Below are 25142 nucleotides of genomic sequence, written 5' to 3'. Positions count from 1 at the left end.
CTAAGTAAATCTTTTTTTTTTTTTAAAAAGTATAAATTGCTAACTCACTAATAAATGTAATAATTAGTTTATAATAACAAATAATAATTAGTTTTAACAAATAATTAACTAAAGAGGAAATGCGATCATGAAGAACGTTCTGAAGAAAAGTGAAAGTGTTAAGCTGAAATCATCTGCAAGTAAGAAATATGGGTCACCAAGAGGGTAATTTGGGATATATGGTAAATCTTAATTTTTGTAAACCAGCTATTAGAAGGCTCCAAAATCTGGTAGTAGGTAGGCAGGGTACCCCACACCCCAAAGGAATGTTGGCAATGTTAAACAACTGACATTGTTACAAAACAACTTTTGGAAAGAAGTCACACAATTTACGGTTGTACAGAAACTGATTAACAGTACATTTATGGGACTGGAGCTGTGGAATAGTGGGTAAAGTCGCCACCTACAATGCCAGCATTCCATATGGGCGCTGGTTCAAGTCCTGGCTGCTCCACTTTCGATCCAGCTCTCTGCTGTGGCCTGGGGAAGCAGTAGAAGATGGCCCAAGTGCTTGGGCCCCTGCACCTGCATGGAATCCCTGGAGGAAGCTCCTGGCTCCTGGCTCCTGGCTTTGGATCTGCCCAGCTCTGGCTGCTGTGACCAACTGAGTAGTGAACCAATGGATGGGAAGATCTCTTTCTCTCTCTGCTTTGCCTCTCCTTCTCTCTCTGTATAACTCTGACTTTCAAATAAATAAATAAATAAATCTTTAATAAAAAAGTACATTTAATACCTTTGCAACTGACTAACTTGTAATTTGATAAGCTTTCAGCATTATTGTATGCAGCATTTCTCCCAATTTCAATTCTTCACAGGAAAATTGGCCTGTCCAAAGTACCTTCTCCAAAGTTTTACCATTTTTTTTATCTGTAATAATAAAAAGGAAAACTGTTCCTGTCATTATTGTTTCCTGAGTACAACCAAACTGTCTTACCTATAGTCCCTAACACACATAAACTTTTTTTTTTTAAAGATTTTTATTGGAGGAGAGGAGAGGAGAGGGGAGGGGAGGGGGGGAGAGGAGAGGGCGGGAGGGGAGGGGAGAGGGCGGGAGGGGAGGGGAGGGGAGGGGGGAAGGAAGGAAGGTAGGGGAGGGGAGAAGAGAGGAGAGGGGAGGGGAGGAGAAGAGAGGGGGAGGGGAGGGGAGAGGAGGGGAGGGGAGGGAGGGGAGGGGAGGGGAGGAGAAAAGATAAAGATGAAGGAGGTTAGGGGCCAGATTATATTTCTGTGTTGAGAGAAGGAGATTAAACTCTCAGAAATGACTGGGGAATTTTTAATAACTATTTCATTATTTGAAAGGCAAAGCGACAGAGAGAAGGAACGACAGAGAGAAAACTTTCATTCACTGGTTCACTCCCCAAATGGTTGCAAGTCCTGTAGGTAGGCTAGGACAAAGTCAGGAAGTAGCAGGGGCTCAAGCCACATGCCACATGGGTGGCAGAGGCTCAAGCACTTGGGCCATCTTTTGTTGCTTTCCCAAATACAACTAACAGGGAATTGGATCTGAAGTGGGGTAGCTGTGACTTGGTGCTTTGATATGGGATGCCAGCATCACAGGGAACAATTTAATCTGCTCTACCACAACACCTACTCTGACTGTGGAATTTTTAAGAAGTACCAGACCAAAACTTTTTAGAAAGTTCTTTATGGTATACATAAAGATATGAGAAGGAGTTAGGTGAAATTGGGCAATGAAAAGCTTAGGAGGCTTATTTGCAGTTAATTCATGCAAGATGGGGGGGGGGATGAAAAGGATGAATAGAATCAAGAATGAAAAGGACCTTCCTGCATAAACTGAAGAATCACAAATAATTATAGATTTCTCACTACTGTTGAGGTACATTTTGACAGCACTAATCAAATTCAAAATCTTATATAGTTTAGCATAAGTACTTAACCAAATATATAATTTCATTCTATTTTAAGAATACTTAAGATTTCAGAGTCTAAACATATAAATTAAAATATATGGTTTTATTCTTATAAATCATGTTCACACAAACAGCATCAACTTTCTCAGCAATGCCTTCTATGGCCACTCTAAAGTTGAACCAACCTCCCCACAAAACCCCCTACACTCCTTTCCCTGATTTTTCCCCTTATTAATGTAATAGTTACCCTCACTAAAATGTATATTCCCTTAAAACTGAAATTTCTATGTAATGGAAAATTATAAATTTCCAGTATATAGCACACAGTAGCTGTCTAACAAATAATATGTTATATGAACAAATTTAAGACTCACCTTTAAAAGGGAGTGTTAAAAAGGAAATGTTGCAAGATTCAATTATATTGCTTTACTATAAAGCAAGACAAAAATTCAGCCACATGTCTTCTGCTAAAACATAAATGAGAAAGCTGTTGAAGAGACTTATGGGGAAAATTTACAATAAATTAAAAAAGAAAGCAGTAATGATTAAAAGATATTAAAGCCAGAAAGAATCTATTGAAAGTAGGAGAAAATTGGAGACAGAAAGTAATACAGAAGGCATGAAATTGAAGAGCAGTAGAAGAGTAAAAACGAAATGGCAGGAAATTGTAAAATACTGTAAAACGAACTGTTTTGGGTAACAACCAGATCTAGGAAAGCAGCCGGCTGAAATGAAGACCAGAAGGTCAAGACTGCAAAGAAAAGTAGCCAAGAACACTGATGAAGTTCAGATGTAGAAAACCTGGTTATGGGAAGGAATTGCTTAAGTCAACAAACGAAAATGAAAGCTATAGCACGTTGATCTCAACAGAACACAGTGTGAACACATAGATTTATATATGTGGGTGACAGAGTAACAATTTATAAGGGGAATAAGGAACAGCAAAAAAGCTGCTGAATTATCTCTACTTCTACTCTCACCCTTTTCCTAACTCTATGATATTCTGGAGAATAGAACTCATATTTTTCAAGAGACAAAATTATTAGGGAGGGTGAACCCCAAGTAAAAGCTAGTTAAGACAATATGTTTTTAGTGAAGGAATACTTCTGTAGAAGAATTGAGGCTTCACAATGGAATGACTTATGGAGGCACAGCAGAGAAGTTAAGCAGAAAAATTCTGCTCTATACTTTCCTAATGTTCAACCCAAGGCAGAAAGATGTCTCCATGGTCTTTTAAGGTGGTGAGTTCCAGCTTTAACAAAGCTACTGCTATAATCATATAACTATTTTCTTCTTAGAAAATAAATATCCTGGGACAAGCACTGTGACACAGTAGGTTAAGCTGCCGTCTGCAGCACCAGCATTCCATATGGGCACCAGTTCAAGTCCCGACTGCTACACTTCAATCCAGCTCCCTGTTAACGCACCTGGGAAAGCTGCAGAAGATGGTCCAAATACTTGGATGCCTGTACCCACATGGGAGACTGGGATGAGGTTCCTGGCTCCTGGCTTCAGCCTAGCCCAGCCTTGGCTATTAAGGCCATTTGGGCAGTGAACCAGTGGATTGGAATATCTCTCTTTGCCTCTGCATCTCCCTCTCTATAACTCTGCTTTTCAAATACATAAATCTTTAAAAGAAAAAATACTATAATTTTGTTCTAGACTCCAATAAATGGAAAAGAAGCCCCAGTTATTGATTTTTTTTCTGAAGATTTTATTTATTTGAGAGGTAGTACTATAGACAGAGGGAGAGATAAGAGAGAAAGGTCTTCCACCTGCTGGTTCTCCAAATGGCTGCAACGGCTAGAGCTGAGCCAACCTGAAGCTAGCAGCTAGGAGCCAGGAGTTTCTTCCAGGTCTCTCATGCAGGTAGCAAGGTCCCAAGCATTTGGGCCATCCTCTACTGCTTTCCCAGGCCATAGCAAAGAGCTGGATCAAAGAACAGCACGCATTTGGCTTAGCCTACTAGGCCATAGCACCAGCCCCCACTTAATGATTTTTTTAAAAACATTCATTTGGAAGAGTTACAGAGAGAGAGGCGTAGCAGGTAAATCCGACTCCCGGGACACCAGCACCCTGGATAGGCACCAGTTCAAGTGTTCCGATCTGATCCAGCTCCCTGCTGAGGCCCCTGGGAAAGCAGAGGAAGATGGCCCAAGTGCTTGGTCCTCTGCACCCATGTGGGAGATCTGGATGAAGCTCCTTGCACCTGGCTTCAGCCTGGCTTCAGCCTGGCCCAGCCCTGGCCATTGTGACTATTTAAGGAATGAACCAGCGGATTGGAAGACCTCCTTGTCTCTTGCTCTCTCTGTAACTCCGCCTTTCAAATAGGTAAAAAAAAAAAAAAAAAACTTAAAAACAAAACAAACAAGGAGCTAAATTTGAAGTGGAACAGCTAGGACATGAACTGGCACCCATATGGGATGCCAGCACTGCAGGCAGTGAGTGGCTTTACCAGCTACACAACAACACCAGCCCCAAGAAACACCATTTAAAAAATTTATTTCTTTTCTCTGTGTCTTTGGAACATTAATAATTCTTTTTAATTTCCTCTAAAAATCACTATTTTTGAATACTATTAACTACTATTTTAAAAACACTTTAATTACATAAACATTTCATCTACAACCTAATTATATTTATCCTGAAAATAACTCCTTAATCTCTTTGGTAACTTTTATATATATATATATATATATATATATATATATATATATATATATAATTTATTTATTTATTTATTTGAAAGGCAGAGTCACAAATAGAGGGAAAGACTGAGAGATCTTCCATCTGCTGGTTTGCTTCCCAAATGCCAGCAACAGCCAGGCCTGGGCCAGACCACAACAGCAGTCAGGAATTCCTTCTGGGTCTCCCATGCTGGTGGTAGGAACCCAAATACTTGGGCCATAATCTGATGCCTCCCAGGACCATCAGCAGGAAGCTGGATACAAGCATGGGGTAGCTGGGACTGCAATGAGGCACTCTCATACTTGATGCCGGTGTCCCAAGAGGCGGCTTAACATGCTATCTCACACCAGTCCCTGGCTACTTCTAAGCTAGAAATGTTTCTTGTTTTTCCTTTCTTCATTTCAAAATTTCCCTTTTTAAGTCTTGAGTTTATAATAGTAGTTATATTATAACCTTACTTTGTCTTGTGCCATGGAACTTCCTAAGTAATTCAGGTGCCCTAAGTAATTCTGTGTCTTTCTATTTAGCCCACTCCATCTTTTGTTATCTGCTTGCACATGATATGCTTTTTTGTTGTTGTTTTAAAGATTTAATAATTTATTTTAGAGGCAGAGTCACAGACAGACAGAGGGATCTTCCATCTACTGGTTTACTGCCCAAATGGCTGCAGTGGCCTGAGCTGGGAAGCCAGGAGCCAGGAATTTCTTCCAAGTCAGGTACAGGGGCCCAAGCACTTGGGCCATTTTCTACTGTTTTCCCAAGCCTTAGCAAAAGAGCTACTTTAAATCCTCATGACAATTAAAAATTGTGTTTGGAAATAAATATTTAAAATTTTAATGTTACTACTGACAGTTAATTCAGGTATTTGTACAGAACTTAAAGGTGTATGATAGTTCAGTTTTAAGTTTACATACTACATACAAAGCAGCTAAAACAGTCAAATATAATCTATACATATGGTAAACATTTTAATAAAATCTTCGTAAGAAACATCGCATTTACAGAGAAGACTAGTGTATCTGATGAAAAGTAAATGTAAAAAAGAAAGTTTCTATCATGGGGGATGTGTAAATTCTGTGTAAAAATTACTTAAAACAGGGCCGGCCCCGTGGCTCACTTGGCTAATCCTCTGCCTGGGGCGCCGGAATCCCATATGGGTTCCGGGTTCTAGTCCCGGTTGCCCCTCTTCCAGTCCAGCTCTCTGCTGTGGCCAGGGAAGGCAGTGGAGGATGGCCCAAGTGCTTGGGCCCCTGCACCCGTGTGGAAGACCAGGAAGAGGCACCTGGCTCCTGGCTTCGGATCGGCATAGCTCCAGCCGTGGCAGCCATTTGGGGGGTGAACCAACAGAAGGAAGACCTTTTTCTTTTTTCTCTGTTTCTCCCTCTCACTGTCTGGAAATCTACCTGTCAAATAAATAAATATTTTAAAAAAATTACTTAAAACAACAGTTAAATTTTAGAAGGAATTTCTTTTTTCTTTTTTTTTTTTTTTTTTTTTTTTTTTGACAGGCAGAGTGGACAGTGAGAGAGAGAGAGACAGAGAGAAAGGTCTTCCTTTGCCGTTGGTTCACCCTCCAATGGCCGCCGCGGCCAGCGTGCTGCGGCCGGCGCACCGCGCTGATCCAATGGCATGAGCCAGGTGCTTCTCCTGGTCTCCCATGGGGTGCAGGGCCCAAGCACTTGGGCCATCCTCCACTGCACTCCCTGGCCAAGCAGAGAGCTGGCCTGGAAGAGGGGCAACCGGGACAGAATCCGGTGCCCCAACCGGGACTAGAACCCGGTGTGCCGGCACCGTAAGGCGGAGGATTAGCCTAGTGAGCCGCGGCGCCCGCCATAGAAGGAATTTCTTAAAAAATATGTACTTCAGGGAGCTAGTGCTGTGGCATGCTGGGTTAAAGCCTCCCAGCTGCGATGCTGGCATCCTATATGGGCACTGGCTCCAGTCCCAGCTGTTCCACTTCTGATCCAGCTCCCTGCTAATGTGCCTGGGAAAACATCAGAGGATGGCCCAAGTGCTTGAGCCCCTACACCCATGTGGGAGACCTGGATGATGCTCCTGGCTTCTGCTAGGTCCCGCTCCAGCCATTGCAGCCAGCTGGGGAGTAACCAACAGATGGAAGATCTCTGTCTCTCCCTAACTCTTTCAAATAAATAAACAAATCTAAAACAAAATGCTCCAAGGAAATAAATATTTATGTTAAAAGACTAAAGGAAGAAAACAGAACTATAAACACAAAGGAAAGAGATACAACAGCCGTGTTCTAAAAATCTTTCCTTGACAAGGGCCATTTCCATCCCCAAGTCTAAGAAGGTAATACTTTCATTTTCTTAGGCTGTAACACCAAAGCCTTGTGTTTCTTTCAAATTCTTAATCATCAATAAAGCATGAAAGCAAATTATGTTCCAAACCTTTTTTCCTCAGGCACACACAGAAAAAGAACATTTACCAAACAACTAGTCTAGAGGCTCCAGCTACTTTAACCCATTCATGGCAAAAAGGTTGAGAATCTCTAATTTGGAATAACATACAGATAAGCCAAGAAACAACACTCTCATCTCCTTTGTAAATATAACAAAACATTTTATAGGTAAGCATTATAGGAAATAATCATTTCTGATCACTTTGATAAAGTGAATGAGTGAATTATACAAACTAATGCCTTCTTGAAAAAGTCCTGGTGGGGCCTCCGCCTGCAGTGCCAGCATCCTATATGGGTGCCAATTTGAGTCCCGGCTGCTTCACTTCTGAACCAGCTCTCTGCTGTGGCCTGGGAAAGCAGTGGAAGATGGCCCAAGTCCTTGGGCCCCTGCACGCACATAGGAGACCTAGAAGCAGCTCCTGGCTCGGGATCAACGTAGCTCCAGCCATGGCAGCCAACTGGGAATGAACCAGTAGATGGAAGACCTCTCTCTCCCCCTCTCTCTGTGTAACTCTTTCAAATAAATAAATAAATCTTTAAAAAAAAAAAGAAAAAGAAAAAAATCCTGGTGGAGACTGATTCCAGAGCCACCATGTATAAACAAAACTCAAGGATTTTCAAGCCCCTTATATAAAATGGCATAGTGTTTGCAAATGACTTATGTATACCCTCCCATATATTTCAAATCATCTCTGGATTACTTACAATATCTTACATAACAAATGCTATGTAAATAGTTGTCATTTGCATTGTTTAAGGAATAATTACAAAAAAATGGTTTCCATACACCTACAATGTTTTTCAAATATTTTCAATCCATTTGTGAGATCAGTAGATGTGGAGCTGCTATGTAATGTTACCATTGTGATATGTAACAAGACCTATTTTTGGTGAAAATAAGTGTAAATAAAGGCTGGAAAAGCCTTTTGCCAAAGTGCTTCCTTCATCATCAAGAAAAGCCTTCTTCTTCTTCACTACTGCTACCAGTATTCTGACTTGAAAATATTCTTTAAAATATTATCCAGTGTTCTTTATTTGCCACACAAGTGGCTGGCCATCTGTACCTCTTCTTACTCTACATATTTCTTAAAGGACAGGGACAGGTGTTTGGCCTAATGATTAAGTTGGTTAGGTTGTCTGTGTCTCACACTGGGAATTCCTGGGTTCAATTCCCACCTCTGGTTTCTGACTTCAGCTTCCTGCTAATGCAGACTTTGGGAGGCAATGGTGATGGCTTAAGTAGGTAAATCTCTGCCAGCCATGTGGAAGACCTACAGTGAGTTCTTGGCTTCTGGTGTCAGCCTGGCCCAGTCTGTCAATTCAGGCATTTAAGAAGGCAATCAGGAAATGGGAGTAGCTTTCACTTGCTCACTCAAAAAATAAATAAATAAAAATAAATAAAAACAAACAAACAAACCAAAAAACCTATAGGGCCACTATTGTGGTGTAAAAGGTTAGGTTGCTGCCTATTGCATTGGTATCTCATATGTGTGCCAGTTCACGTCATGATTGCTTCTCTTCTGATTCAGCTCCCTGCTAATGTGCCTCGGAAAGCAACAAAACATAGCCCAAATCCTTGTGTCACTGCACTCACGTGACACCCAGATGAACTCCTGACTTTGGCATGGCCCAGCTCTAGCCATTGCAGCCATCTAGGGAATGAATCAGAAGACGGAAGACCTTACTCCCTCTCTCCCTCTCCAACTCTGCCTTCAAATAAATAAAATCTTTAAAAATAGTTTTAAAAAGGCACAAGTCTACAATTTTATTCATGAGGTATGAAGACAAAAATCACATTTCTAGAATTCACCTAAGCTAGAGGATTCTAAGATATGTCCCCTAAGCAAAATGGCTATGGAACAGCTTTTCAGCAACTATCTTTTACATAATTAAATATTATATAGGATTAGCAAATAAAAGAAACCTGCTATTTATTTGCAAAGAACCTGATAGACTTCAGATTCTGTAGTCAGAGTATCTCTTTCAAAAAAGAATCAAGAAACTAGAAGCCTGAACTAACTGATAAGAATACCTACGGAAACAGACATAATGGGTCCAATGTACAGTGATAACAAGAAAGAATACATCTAGTTCAATTTTATTACCATTCTCTTCAGAATTAGTCTTGCTCATACATGTATTACCCAGCAGAGTGGGCTAATTATTAATCTGCTTATTTCAATGTCACTGTCTCATTTGTCTTTACAAGACTGCTCATTTTCCAATTATATTCATTAGTTGCTGCATCTAACTTTGATCATATAAATGTCCATAATCTTGAATGCTTTACTATAGCTAAACCCTCTAAGAAATAGAGCAATTCTCCAACTGAAAGTAATTTTTCTTTTATGCCTACACAGTAATGCTTTGTATCTTTGCTACATAGTAAGTTTTTTCAAGGAGAAATGGTTAAGTGAAACAATAGATGATTCCTGGCCCATACTTCTAGCAAAAGAACCTATCTTCCTGTTAATGTATCATATTTTACACCCTGTCATAGGGAATACCTTTGTGCTCATCTGTATTGCAGGTTGATTTTCACTAGCATTATGTTAAAGTCACACTCTGCAAATCACCTAATACATCAGTCTGAGTTATCACTGACCAGCCTTACTCCTACTAACACAGATTTGGTCCTTTAATTAACCTAAACTGTTAATCTCCATTAATACATTCAGAATTCTGTTTCAATAATTCTTCCCCTCTATTTCACATCAAGGACATCTCTGCCTTGTTCTTATACATATTTTCTAGGAAGCATTTTTCTCCAATACTAACTCCACAACTGACTTCTCTCCTCTCCTTCTCTAATTACTAAAAAGAAGTTTCACTATTAAACAACACCTTAGATCCTCAGAATTTTTGATCAAAGCCAGAACTACCTTTAAATATTTTAATTTTTTAAAAGATGACATGTTGAATTTATTATATTCACGTTTGACTTTGTGGTTTCCTGCAATACTGAAAAGCTAATTATGGTCAAATTTATTAAATATGTACACATGGTACAACATCTATAACACAGGAGTGAATCATGCACTTACAAAACTAAAGCTAAAAGGCTTTCAAGATGATTTGGGATAGCTTTCTCTTTAATGGGGAAGAAATGGGGGCAGAGACAAGTAGCTTTCTAACTAAAACGGGAAACAGCCATATGTCTCAGCAGTTAAGATACCACACCAGCTATTAAGAGTCCTTGGGTTCAAGTCCCTGCTCTGTTTCTAAACCAGCTTCCAGCTAAGGCACATCTTGGGAAGCAGCAGGTGATGTACTCAGGTCCCTGCCACTCACGTGGGAGAGAGACCTAGAGAGATTTCCAGGCTGCTCACCTCACACCAGCCTGGCATGGCTGTTGCAGGCATTTGAAGTGTAACCATCAGATGTAAGATTTTTCTGTCTATGTGTCCCTACCTGTCTCTCCCTCTCTCTTGCTCTGCTTTTCAAATAAATCAATTTAAAAACTAAAAAATTCTGTGAAATTATTTACCAGTGGATAAAAAAATCAAGAAACCAAGACCAAAAACTATAATAGTGCATCCAGCAATTAAGTCTTGTCTTGGGATGGCCACATTCCCTGTCACAGTGCCAGTTCAAGTCCCATCTGCTCTACTTCTGATTTTCCTGCTAACGTGCCAGGAAGACAGAAGATGATATTTAGGTTCCAATCATGCACATAAGAGACCCTGAGAATTCCTGGCTCTTGATTTCAGTCTGGCCCAGCCCTGGCTGTTGTGGATATTTGGGAAGTGAACCACCAGATGGAATAAGTCATCTCTCTCTGTCTTTCAAATAAATAAATAATTTAAAAAAAAAAAATCAAGTTGTACTCAAAATACTAATGTCAAAAGAATTATTTAGGACTTAAAACACATTTCTAAGAGAAAGAAAATAGATGCTAAATGGGTTTATAAACTGCTACACAAATACATATTTATTTATTTATTTATTTATTTATTTTTTTGACAGGCAGAGTGGACAGTGAGAGAGAGAGACAGAGAGAAAGGTCTTCCTTTTCCATTGGTTCACCCTCCAATGGCCGCCGCGGCCGGCGCGCTGCGGCCGGCGCACCGCGCTGATCCGATGGCAGGAGCCAGGAGCCAGGTGCTTTTCCTGGTCTCCCATGGGGTGCAGGGCCCAAGCACCTGGGCCATCCTCCACTGCACTCCCTGGCCACAGCAGAGGGCTGGCCTGGAAGAGGGGCAACCGGGACAGAATCCGGCGCCCCGACCGGGACTAGAACCCGGTGTGCCGGCGCCGCTAGGCGGAGGATTAGCCTATTGAGCCGCGGCGCCGGCCACAAATACATATTTAAAGGAATTTGTGTATTTGCAAGCGTCTTACAGATTTTCATTTTACTTGTAAATGTATGCTTTCCATTCCCTTGTTGAAGAAATAACATTATTAATCCAGCTTTTCAGATCTAACAGTTATTTTGGGTCAATGACTTAAAGGAAAAAGAATTTTCTACACTAAATAGAGGTAAGCAAGTAACAGTATTGGAAGATGTGTCCAAATTAGGTTTACCACTTGGTAGGATATAGGCATACAATAAGTAGATTAACAAGAACAAAGACAGAGAGCTCGAGAGCAGGAGTCTTACACAGGAATAATTTTCCTGTAAGAGGCCAGATATTTACCACTTTATTTCAACTCTTTCAACACTATCACTGTAGTGTCAAAACAGACATAGACAAAACATAAACGACCTTGCCTAGGTTCCAGTAAAATTTTATTTATGAACACTAAAGTTTGAATTTCACATAATTTTTATAAACCAAAATTTTTCTTTTTTCATTTTTTTCCATTTAAAATATAAAAACCATTCTTAACCCACTGGCATCCATGAGTTTGGCCTATAGACTGAGATTTGCTAATCCTAAGGAATGGTGGGAGAAGGGAGGCAGGGTACACCTAGTTTAACAACTAAGAGGACCATATGTGAATGCTCCTACATTAAACCCAAATGCAGGGGCCGGCGCTGTGGTACAGCAGGTTAATGCCCTGGCCTGAAGCGCTGGCATCCTGTATGGGCGCCGGTTCGAGACCTGCTGCTCCACTTCCAATCCAACTTTCTGCTTTGGCCTAGGAAAGCAGCAGAAGATGGCCCAAGTCCTTGAGCCCCTGCACCCATGTGGGAGACCCGGAAGCAGCTTCTGGATCCTGGCTTTGGATTGGCACAGCTCCGGCCATTGCAGCCAACTGGGGAGTGAACCATTGGATGGAAGACCTCTCTTTCACTCTCTCTCTCTCTCTCTGTGTAACTCTTCCAAATAAATAAATAAATATTTAAAAAATAAAAACCCAAATGGAAAAGAAGCAATCCCCTCAAGCCCAACATGTCCCACAGTGAAGAAATATTCTATTTCATCATCTCTAACATAAAAATAGCTCCAAAACCAAAATCACTGATTTATGAGCAAAAATGATTCTAATAAGAAAAATGCACTGATTATAATTTTAAATAGGTAAACTATTTTGTAGAAAGTATCCTAAAATTATAGCAATAGACACATAATTCATTACCATTTTGTCCCTGAGTCGTTCTCCACGGATAAAAAAGTCAGCACAGCCATTCTCTTCCTGATGAGGGACTTTGAAGACAGTGACGCTGCTTAGTCCACTCCCTCCAAGTGGTAACCAGCCACCACTTGAGTCATCTCGGGTCATCACCACAGCTCGCACTCGTGCATAACTATTACTAAAACAGATGCAAAGATCAGGAATTAGCTTTTCCATTAACAAAAAACAGTGAAACTGTCAGTGTTTTCTGAGAAACCAAAGACTACATTAGTTAATATATGCAGTGACTAAAGTGTTTACTATTTTCATGACAGTCCACAGAAAGTAATAAACTTGAAAGAGGTCAAAGCCCATAAATGAACAAACCGTAAAGGTTATCCTTTATTTTGAAGGCTAACCTTGAAATAAAAGATTACAGAACTCTTCCTTCTATTCATCGTTTCAATAGTTCAAGCACATTTGCTTACCACAAAATGAGTTGTGAAAAGATCCCAAAGACTAAGCTGTCAAACTACAGAGGCCACCACCAAGCCTGTCTATATATGTTGTCTTGCTGCAATATTATAACAAGGACAAATTACTGCAATGTTTTAGCACATTTAATTTAACTAAGGCATATGAACTCTAATGGTTCTGCAATATATGATAAATAAAATGCTGAAACAAGCATACTTAGATGTCACTTTTTTTATTTGTTCTATTAACTGGGACTCTAAATTATTTAAATGGTCTGTTTAAATTACTATGAAGCAAATCAGTCTAAAGAAACTTTTCATGTCTTCTTTTTGTCAGGCTCTATTAAAAGAAACTATGTTCTAGTTCCATTTCGGAATCATTTTCCAATGTTAATGATTCTTTACAACCTAGAAAATGTGCTTTATGTACTAAATGATTGATACGACATCTAAGCATTTAGTTCCAAAATTTTTAATCATTAATGAAATATTCTCTGGAAACAGTATGCTTTGCTGACTTCTTAGAAAATTATATTGAAAGTAGCATAAACTTCTCCTGGTTAATAAGAATAATGATGAATTCAAATTCTATGTAACATTTCTGTGCTTCCTAGTACGTCTCTAAATCTTCTTGGTTTCCAGTTATCATTTCTGTTGTCATTGTGCTTGTCTGAAAGTTCCCCATTGTTTTAACTTTACCTGTTTGTTTATACTAGTGAAGTTTACATTACTTTATAATATCATGCACTGATTTTAAATATGCCAAATTCTACAAATTCTAACAAATGGAAACATTCATTGTTATCATCTGAATGGTTATTTCTTCATAAAATCCTTATGCTGAAATCCCAAATTACGATCAGGTGGTATCAAGAGATAGATTCCTGCCATGTGATTAGTGCTCTTATGAAAGAGACCATAGGAAAGCTAGATCATTCTCCCCAGTGAGGCCACAGCTAAAATGTACCATCTATGAACTAGACAGGGGTCCCTCACCAGACACCAATTCTACTAACACTTAGATCCTCGATTTCCAGAACTGTAAAATAAATTTTGGGGTGGGGGGGATGGCAATGTGGTGTAGCAGGTTGAGCTGCTGCCATCCCATATAGGTGCCAGTTCAAGACTCGCTGCTCCACTTCCAATCCAGCTCCCTGCTAATGGCCTGCGAAAGGAGCAGAATAGGGCCCAAGTGCTTAGGTACCTGCCACTCACATGAAAGACCTGGAAGAAGCTGCTGGCTTCAGCACAGCTTAGCCTCAGCTGTTGTGGCCATTTTGGGAGTGAATCACTGAATGGAAGATCTCTCTTTTTGTTTCTCTCTCTCTCTCTCCCTCTCCCTCTCCCTCTCTCTTCTTCTCTCTCTCTCTGTGTGTGTGTGTGTGTGCCTAACCCTGCCTCTCAAATAAAATAAATCTTCTCAAAAAATAAGAAATTTCTGTTGTTTTATAAACTCTCCTGTTTGCATTAGTTTGTTACAGCAGCTCAAACAGACTAAGACACACATACAAACAACATGATAAACAAGATGTGGACCATTTTCATCATACCAGAAAATTCCCTTATGCTGCCTTTCCATCAGAAATTTGCTCTTTTTTAACACATAGTTTTGCCTGGTTTTGGCCCTCACACAAATGCAATCAAATAGAATTACCACTTGTACCCTTTTTGTAAAAGTTCTTCTGCATACTAAGTCATTTTGTGTATAAAAAGTTCATTCTTTTTTAAAATCACATAATAGTCCTCTAATTGAATAAATTTATCACAATTTTTTGTTTCTTATGCTGATGAGTATTTGAATTATCCCTAATTGTTGGCTACTATGTCATAATTATTTTTGTACAAGTCTTTTTGTAGATATACGTTTTCATTTCTCTTAGATGATTACCTATAAATGGAATGAAAAAGTTACGGGATAGGGAAATGTTTAACTATATAAGAAACTAACAAACTATTTTTCAAAGTGTTTGTATTCTCATCAGTATTGCATGATAGTTTCAGTTGTTCTACAAACTTGCCAGTATTTGGTGTTCTCAGTCTTTTTAGTTCTATATATCGTAGGGAGCGATGGCATTTCACTGTGGTTTTAATTTCTAGTTCCCTGACTATGCATGATGTTGAATACCTTTTCATGTGCTTATTGGCCGATTGTTTATCTTCTTTTTAAGAGCACTGTGACCTCCCATGGCAGAAGGCAAAAGGCACAAAATTTCTCCCTCTCTCAAGCTCCCCCCCTTTTTCAAAGATTTATTTTATTTCAAAGACAGAGTTAGAGAGAGGTAGCGACAGAGGTCTTCCATCCGTTGGTTCACTCCCCAAATGGCTGCACCAGCCAGAGCCAAGCCAATCTATAGCCAGGAGCCACAGCGCCGGTCCCTCCAGCCCTTCTGAAACAGTTATTAAAGCATTCACAACAGTTCCACCCTGATGACCTCAACCCCCAAAAGGTCATGCCTCCCAAAACTGCTGCACAGAGGAAAAAAAACTCCTGAAATCATAGGAATTAATGATGTAGAAGTCCAGGTAAGAGGTAACACTGGGATGGACTAGGGCAATAATATTGCACAGAGCCGGGGTGGCGCTGCGGCATAGCGAGTAAAGCCACTGCCTGCAGTGCTGGCATCCCGTATGCTCTACTTCCGATCCAGCTCTCTGCTCTGGTCTGGGAAAGCAGTGGAAGATGGCCCAAGTCCTTGGGCCCCTGCACTCGCGTGGAAGGCCTGGAAGAAGCTCCTGGCTCCTGGCTTCAGATCAGTCCCTGAGTGAGCCAGCGGATGGCAGACTTCTCTTCCTCTCTCTCTCTCTGCCTCTGACTCTCTGTAACTCTGCCTTTCAAATGAATAAATAAAATCTTTAAAAAAAAAAAATAATGCACACAGGGAGGACTGTACTGATGTGGTACATTTTGGAGGTAGCTGATGAGATTATAACTACAAAGCAAGTGCTCCATATGTAAAATTCTCAAAGTAACCATGAGCGTTATTTTCTATAAATTTCAACTGGTATTTCAATAAAGTTAAAAGGCAAAAGACGATGACCAAACATAAATTTTGCCTCAGTTATACTGATCCACATAGTTTCTTTGAAAATAACAGTACCATCTGAGCCAAAACAACTCAAAAGTTATATTTTATTTCATTTTATGGATAAATGCATATGACAGCTTCATTTTCAAATTTGCGTATAGACAAAATATTTCTTAACAAATTAAATATACAGTTACAGAAAGTTTTACAGGCACTAACAGCTTTAACTAAAATAAAGTGCAAAATGTCCTTGGTCTAAAGTGGTCTTTGTCTCTTTTACCTCTTAAAAGAGTCCTCTTGCTTTGTGAATACCAAGTATATTACATGCCTACCCAAATGCTATCTAAGTTGAAGGTCTAAGTTTAGATAATTTATTAAGTGTTTCCTGCTAGCTTTATTTGTTCATTATAAGAAAAAAGTCAAATTTTAGAAACTTAAAATGTTTGGCAGTCAAGCTCCTTAGAAAAAGCATGTATTCTAACCACATATTAGGACATTTATTGATACACAGAATAAACAGTTTTAATACTGATTTCTATTCTTCCCATTTCCTGGTCACTACCAAAACTCCAAATTTTCCCTTTTCTCCTCCATGCTTACTTTAGAGAGAGATCAGAATACACCATGTCACAATATAGTACTCCAGACTTACATATGCATTTGTTAACAGTGGGTATGTTTACGAAATGATACTCTAATAGTAATATTTTGTTAGCATGAGGTAAGTTGTAATTGTCCATGATATTTATAGATTAAAATTCCATCCATCCTTTGTCCTTAATGTCAATTAGCTAACATATTAGCACAATATCTATTTCATTCAACTAAGTAACTAGAAAAAAGTGACACTGTGATACAACAGTTTCTATAGAATTCTAATCTTACACTGGTTTTATTTTCATTTTCCATATATTTTTGTTTGCTTAGAAGTATTAATAATTATTGCAAGGAAATATTATTTTGATGAATGCTTAAATCTTAAGACCTAAAAATCTATTTCAGAGCAACTTTGCCCCTTAGACCAAAAATTCTTAATCTCACATTGGTGAACGTTTTGAAACAGTCTATGAGCCTCCAAAATTGTATGCAATTGTGCGTTTTCAGCTTTATGTATATTTTCCTCAAGGAAGATTGTATATAGCTTTAATCACAATTTCAACAGCATCAATAATTTCCTTGGCTTGTCCATTTCAGAACCACTGCTACACAAAACCGAAGGACCTGTACAGCTCTGGCTATTGCTCAGATCTGTTTTCTAAATTTAAACACATTTCTGATTGCCATCTAGTTATCTGTGATATTTAGGTTTCACTGTTTTAAAGCTCAACATTTCTAACATAAATTCTTTCTTTTGTTTTCCTTCCCCTCTATACCTCTCTGCTTTCTTTTATATTCATAAACCGAACTACATCTTGATTTTAACACAATGTGACCCATTTGGATTTCTTGACCTTCAGGTTGTAATACCCAATTTCTACATTTTTAGTCACGAAGTTTGTAGTAATTTGTTACAGGAGAAACAAAAAAATAATACAGAAAATGAGGGAAAACTTTTAACAATCTTGACGATATGGAAGCAATCTGTATACATGACATGAAAGTAATTTATACATAGGAAGGAAAAGCAACTGCTATCAATTTCTAACTGTAAAAAAATCACACCTACACCTAAACTGAGAAGTTCATAAACCCCCCCCCCCTTTTTTTTTGACAGGCAGAGTGGACAGTGAGAGCGAGAAACAGAGAGAAAGGTCTTCCTTTGCCGTTGGTTCACCCTCCAATGGCCGCCGCGGCCGGCGCGCTGCGGCCGGCACACCGCGCTGATCCGATGGCATGAGCCAGGAGCCAGGTGCTTTTCCTGGTCTCCCATGGGGTGCAGGGCCCAAGCACCTGGGCCATCCTCCACTGCACTCCCTGGCCACATCAGAGAGCTGGCCTGGAAGAGGGGCAACCGGGACAGAATCCGGCGCCCCGACCGGGACTAGAACCCGGTGTGCCGGCGCCGCAAGGTGGAGGATTAGCCTAGTGAGCCGCGGCGCCGGCCTCATAAAACCCCTTTATATCATTCAATACACAAATTTATCTTGAGGCTGGTGCTGTGGCACAGTGGGTAAAGCTGCTGCCTGCAGTGCCAGCATCCCATATGGACGCCGGTTCAAGTCCCAGCTGCTCCACTTCTGATTCAGCTCTCTGCTAGGGCCTGGGAAAACAGTAGAAGATGGCCCAAGTCCTTGGGCCCCTGCACCTGCGTGGGAAGACCTGGAGGAAGCTCCTGGTTCCTGGCTTCAGATCGGTGCAGCTCCAGCCCTTGAGGCCATCTGCGGAATGAACAAGCGGATGGAAGACCTCTCTCAGCCTATCCTTCTCTCTGTGTAACTCTTTCAAATAAATAAATAAATAAATCTTTAAAAAATAAATTAAAAAATGAAGGTAGGATCTATGTATACTATAAGAGTCAGTGTTTTTAAAAAATTACCTTTTTCTTCCATTGAGAAATGTTTACAGTGACAAAACCTCTTTTTGGTGTCTAGGTATACTTTAAGCAAACATCTACCCATCCAAACATAAACAATAGTACAAAGACGAATGTAAGAGAAAAGAAAGAATGATACCACACTTCACAAAATAAGTATTTGCTTTCTCAAGTCGGTAAAATGCAGATATTCAGAGAAAAAGCGTATCACGCACATGTCATATACCTAAATACAATTCCTTCTCTACAGATGCTCATAATCTAGCAGGCAAAGATAAAATAACACATAATTGGATTATAGGAGATGACTAACACTCCTATCCAATGTGGGTTTTGGATGGTAGTAGTATATCAGAAAAAAAGGCTAAGGACACTCCTGGGAGAAAGCATGACACAAAATATTACATATCTAAGGACCAACACTAAGTTCAAAAGATGACAGGAAGCAGGACACAGAACACAGAAATAAAACAAGTAGCTGACATGCTACATGAGGTCTTATATGTTACATTCAGGGTTAGTACTCTATTGGGAGAGAGAGACAGAGAAACAAGATGATAAGCTATGGAATGGAACACTCTGATTTGTGTTTTAAAAGACCTGACAACAAATAAGAGAACTTCACATTGTTATCAGCTCTGATGAGGTAGGTATTTCCATTCTTACAGATAAGGAAAGGAAGGAAAGATAAAGGTCTGGACTACACCTTTATCATTGGCAACTTTAAAAACTGGAGCAAATATTCCATATAATATCAATCTGAAGCACCACAAGGCATTCTGCTTAATATCCAATAAGATCTTCCAAGTTTCAAAGGCAGTGCCACCACTTAAAAGTTAAATTATAGACTTAGGCAAATTACTTAAACTCCGTGCACTCCTTTTTCCAGGTCTGTAAAATGGTAGACAATAACTGTACCTACTAGTGTGGTAGGAGTGAAATGAGGATGTGCATGCAAATGCTCAGTATTGTGTGTGTTTCATAGTTAGATGCCTAATGTTATACCAATGACTTGATCTATTAAATCAACTTTATGATATTACAGTATCTGCATTCTGAAATTGTCTAAATTGGTCTTATTCTGAATTTATGATGATATTATATTGCAAACCTAGGCAATAAACCCCTTCTCAGAACCTTTTACTTTAAAGACTATTAATCACAGTTAAGTATCAAGTATGAGTATTCCTAGTCTTCCACAAACTGTTTGGAAGCACTTACATCTAACCAAGTCTCCTTCCAGAAGGAGAACTAAAACTAAAGTAGGGAAGTCAGCACTGTGGTGGAGCAGGTAAAGCCACTGCCTGCAGCACCAGCATCCCATTTGGGCACTGGTGTGAGTCCCGGCTGCTCCACTTCCAATCCAGCTCTCTGCTATGGCCTGGGAAATCAGGAGAAGATGGCCCAAGTCCTTGGGCCCCCGCACCCATGTGGGAGACCTGGGAGAAGCTCCTGGCTCATGGTTTTGGATAGGCCCAGCTCCGGCTGTTGCAGCCATTTGGGTAGTGAATCAGTGGAGGGAAGACCTCTTTTGCTCTCTTCCTCAGCCTCTAACCTAAGTCTGCCTTTCAAATAAATAAATCTTAAAAAAAAAAAAAAAAAAAAAAAAAAAAAAAAAACACTAAAGTAGGAAGGATAGAGGTACTCACAAACTATTCCTTTAGAATCAACTATTCTAGATTCTTCTTGACAGTACTATCAACTTGATGTAGTTCAAAAACTGTAACTACTATGCATGTCCTCTGCCTTCTGATATCACTACTGGTTCATTCCTCATGACTCCTTTAATTACCAGCATTGATACTACGACTTCTAAAGTTCTCTAGCTGTCAGACAAGCTGAACAATAAATAGCATTCACTGCCACTAAGAGATGAAAAGATAGGGGGCCAGTGCTGTGGCACAGCAGGTTAAACTGCTGTCTGCAGTGCCATCATCCCATATTGGTACTATTTCAAGTTCCAGTTGCTCTGCTTCTGATCCAGCTCCCCACTAATGCACCTGGAAAAGCAGTAGAAGATGGCCCCTGCCACCCATTTAGAAGATATGAATGAAGCTCATAGCTTTGGCCTGGTCTAGTCCTGGCCACTGTGGCCATTTAGAGAATGAACCAGTGGATGGAAGATCATTACGCATCCCCCCACTCTCACTCTCTCACTCTAACTCTGCCTTTCAAATAAGTAAATGAATCTTTTAAAAAAAAGAGATCAGAAGATAGAAGTCAATATTACTACCAGAGTTCATGATTAGATAAAAGTGTTAGGATAAAATATAAGAAATTTAAAAATAATTCTTATAGTAAGAAAAGGGCCTAACATTCAGAGGTCATTAAAATATGAGGATAAACTCAATTATGGTCAACACATTCCTACACAGCAAAAACACCATAAGGACAAGTAATAAAATGAGAGAAAAAAGTAGGGCATAGATTTAGTCCTATTAGTTTTCTGTTAACACAAGAAAAAAATGCCACAAACTAGTGGCTTAAAACAACACAAATTTATGAGTCTATAAATTGAAAGTTCAAAGAGTTTCTCTGAGCTAAAACTGAAGTGTCTAGAACAGGACCACTTTCTTTGCCTTTTCCAGCTACTAAAGGTCATCATCATACTTACAAGAGTACATATATGCTATTTTTTCTATTGATTTGTTAGTTGCCTATTGTTATGGTATTTTTGCTGTGTAGAAATGTGCTTAACACAGCTGAGTTTATCCTCTTATATTTTAATGATCTCTGGATCTTAGACCCTTCTCCAATAAGGGTTATTTTTAAATTTCTTATATTTTATTCTAATGTTCTTATTTAATCATGAATTGTAGTATTAATTTTAGCTTCTTGTCCCTTCTTGGCTCATGCCCCCGTCTGCCTTCAAAGCCAGGAACACTGCTTCTCTGAGCACCGTACAGTCACATCTATTTGACCATGGTCTCACAGTCAAGAAAATTCTACCCTTTAAGAACTAGAATGGACCTATGAAGATAATCTTCCCATACCTATTTCATAACCTTAATGACACTTGCAAAATTCTAAGATATTTTCAGGGTCTGGGAATTAGGATAAGGCTATCTTTGGGGGATAGAAGGCACATCATTTTGTCTAGTATAAGCAAGATATAACAGAAAAATATTTCCTTTAAAATAATTCCAAAAATCAGTAGAAAAATATCAAAAAGAAAATAAAGTTCATGAATAAAATCTACAGAAGAAAAATATAAATGTCATAAAAGTTTAACTTTATTCACAGTAAGAGGAATGCAAAATAAATGCAAAATAAATATCAACACTTTTTTAAACTTAGGCACTGATGAAAGAATGGAGAATAAATTAATATATGTTTGAAGAATAATTTGGAAAAAACCTATCAAAATTTAAGATGCAGGGCAGGCTTTGTGATATAGCAGGTAAAGTCAACACCTGTGACACTGGCAACCCGCGTGGGCATTGGTTAGAGTCCTGGCTGCTCTCTGCTAAGCCTGGGAAAAGCATTATACATGCCAAGGAAAGGACAATGGCCCAAGTGCTTGGGCCCCTGCCACCCACGAGGGAGACCCAGCATGAAGCTCTTAGCTTCTGCCTGGCTCAGCCTCAGCTATTGAGGCCATCTGTGGAGTGAATCAGTGGACGGAAGATGTCTGTCTGTGTCTTTCTCTGTAACTCTTTCAAATAAATAATTAAATCTTTAAAACGAAATGAAAAAAAATTTAAGATGCACATATTCCCTGACATTACTTTCTATTCTGATTCATTTCTTTTAAAAAAATTTTATTTTACTTATTTGAAAGGCAGAGTTACAAAGGAAGAAGGAGATCCTCCAGCCACTGGTTTACTTCCCAAATGACATAACAGCCAGGGCTAGGTGGGTCAGGTTCATCCAAAGCCAGGAGCCTGGAACGCCAATCAGGTCTCCCACAGTGGTGGTAGAAGCCCAAACACCTGGGTAATCTGCTGCTGCTTTCCCAGGTGCACTAGCAGGGAGCTGGATTGGAAGCAGAGCTAGGATATAAACTGGGATGCTGGCATCATAGGTAGCAGTTTTACAGGAAACACCACAATGCCAGCCCCTATGAATAGAATCTTAACATTAACAACTGGTAACCATGTCTCTAGTGAGAGTAAATGAGACAGAGTAATCTTCATTAAACATTTATATATTTTTCAAAATTTTTACTATGTGCATGCATTACCCATTTAAAAATCCATTCCCTATGTTCTTAAACATCCTCCCACATATGTAGAGCCCCTGTAACAGGAATTAGCACTTTTGTACACTTGCCGTTTAAAATACAACAGTAGGGGCCAGTGCTGTGGCAAAGCAGGTAAAGCCTCGCATCCCATATGGGTGCTGGTTCAAGTTCCAACTGCTCCACTTCTGATCAAGCCCCCTGCTTGTGAGCCTGGGAAAGCAGCGGAAGACAGCCTAAATGTTTGTGCCCCTGAATCCATGTGGCTCCTGGCTTCTGATCACACCAGTTTTGGCCATTGCAGCCATTTGGGGAGTGAATCAGTGGATGGAAGATCTTGCTATCTGTCACTTTGCCTTTCAAATAAATAAATACATCTTTAAAAAAATAAAGTAAATACAACAGTGAACTTTCAGTGCAATACAGTCAATTTTAACAGTTTTGCTCCCATCCTTTATGTCAAAACCTTCTGTACCTGGCACAATACAGACAACCCATCAACTTGAAAGAGCTGAGAACACCTACAATTTATAGTTCTCCCTAGTCACACTGACTTGCTCAAATATAGCCTGACATCCATCACTTCCTTCCAAATTCTCCTACTGAATATCCCACAAATCACCTCTTATGCACATTATGTCTGCTAAACATGTTGGGCTCATCTTACTAAAGTGGTTGCTCTGTGGAAATTACAGGACAGATAGAAAGTAAAGTCTTCCCTAAAGAAAAACAGGATGCTCCCATGTTGGAATTACAAAAGATAGCCGTGTCGCAACAGAGCAGATATGAACTCAAGATGACAGACAGGCAGGAGAAACAATTCTAGATTCCTATTATGTCGAAACCCCAATTTCAAGAAAAAAAGATATTCCAGAGAGAGGTTTCTGAGAGGTAAGAGAAATATGACTTCTACCCTTGAAAAGAAGCATGGGTTTAGTGAGAGACAGATTCCAGGGTGACCGCAGATAATCTCTAACTTGTAATTCATTATCTAATTATATTTCTTCCTTTTCAGGTATTCTTCCCTGATGCCTGGGAGGAGATTAGGCAAATCTGTAAATGTTTCTGTCACATGAAGTTTGCATGAAAGATTCAGATAATTGGTACCTGATGGTTGACTGAGGTTAAATAATCCTTACTTACTGGGTCAGGTAAAGCTACCTCCTGCAGTGCAGCATCCCATATGGGTGCCCGTTTGAGTCCAAACTGCTCTACTTCTGCTCCAGCTCTCTGCTATGGCCTGGGAAAGCAGCAGAAGATGGCCCAAGTCCTTGGGCCACTGCACCTGCGTGGGAGACCTGGAAGAACCTCCTGGATCCTGATTGGCCCAGCTCTGGCCATTGCAGCCATTTGGGGAGTGAACCAGCAGATAGAAAACCGATCTCTCTTTCACTCTTTCTCTCCCCCCTCCCCGACTTCCTCCGTCACTCTCTGCCTCTCAAATAAAAATATCAATCTTTAAAATAAACAAGTAAAACATTCTTACTTAAAGCAAAAAAGGTGACACTTCCATTTTTCGAATGTGGGTTAGATAGGTGACATTCTAACTGTAACACTATATAGCTTTTCAGGAAGTTCTTTTTTTCCCAAGAAGTAAGGTTCCATGGGAGTCTACTAATCTTTTTTTATTCTTTTATTTATTTATTTTATTTTGACTCTTTAGTACTCTATTATTTTCACTGTCTTCAGTAAAACTGCCCAGTTTCATCTGTGAGACATGAAAGGGCTTATGACTGGGTTGAAGTAACACTCATCTCATTGCATCTGGACAGTGACAAGAGCATGCAATGAAGACATTCTGTCCATTTAGAGAGATTCAAGAGACCCTCCATATTGAAGATGGTTTTCAGAAGAGAAGCCAGCAGAATCCCTTGTATTTGGTACTCACAACTTTTGAATACAGTGTCAACTTCTCTAAGGTCAAAACCTTGTAACCTCATTTAATAGAAGGAATGTGCCTGCAGGGACAAACTGAGTGCAGTTTTACCTAAACTGACAGTATATGTTACTTCTTAACATTTAATGATAGAGACCTGAGAAACAGAGTAAGCTGCCAACTCTGAACAGCTAGGATGCCAATTCTTTAGGGGTCAGATAAGTAAACTGAACAATTAAGGAGTCAGTGGCAAGGACCTAGATTAAGCAACAGAAAAGGTAAATATCTCCACATACGGTATCAAAAATCACCAACAGCTGAGTGTTCTGGATATGGTCAAACCTGGAAGTTCTGGGGCTGGCGCCATGGCTCACTTGTAATCCTATGCCTGCAGCGCTGGTATTCCATATGGGCACCGGGTTCTAGTCCCGGTTGCTTCTCTTCGGGTCTGGCTCTCTGCTGTGGCCTGGGAAGGCAGTAGAGGATGGCCCAGGTGCTTGGGCCCTGCACCTGCATGGGAGACCAGGAGGAAGCACCTGGCTCCTGGCTTCGGATTGGTGCAGCACGCCAGCCATTGCGGCCATTTGAGGGGTGA

The 25142-nt window shown here is 39.8% G+C and overlaps 1 protein-coding gene across 3 annotated transcripts in view; it reads right to left on the bottom strand.

Annotated features, from left to right (window-relative positions):
- The window catches only part of SPRED1 (sprouty related EVH1 domain containing 1), a 124775-nt gene that overhangs the window by 49586 nt on the left and 50047 nt on the right, over positions 1-25142 (bottom strand). For 2 of the 3 annotated variants that reach the window (XM_008269229.5, XM_070053969.2), the window contains exon 2: positions 12541-12715. In XM_008269229.5, the coding sequence (XP_008267451.1) occupies positions 12541-12715 (175 nt within the window). Of the gene's footprint in view, positions 1-2284; positions 2378-12540; positions 12716-25142 lie in introns of those variants that run through there. The other variant, XM_008269230.5, reaches the window with a different exon arrangement.

This window comes from Oryctolagus cuniculus, chromosome 12 (genome assembly GCF_051225735.1).
Source record: "Oryctolagus cuniculus isolate XC-2025 breed Fujian yellow rabbit chromosome 12, ASM5122573v1, whole genome shotgun sequence".
Taxonomy (NCBI): Eukaryota; Metazoa; Chordata; class Mammalia; order Lagomorpha; family Leporidae; genus Oryctolagus; species Oryctolagus cuniculus.
Note: the sequence above shows the minus strand (reverse complement) of the source record. Positions and strands in the feature narration are given on the sequence as shown.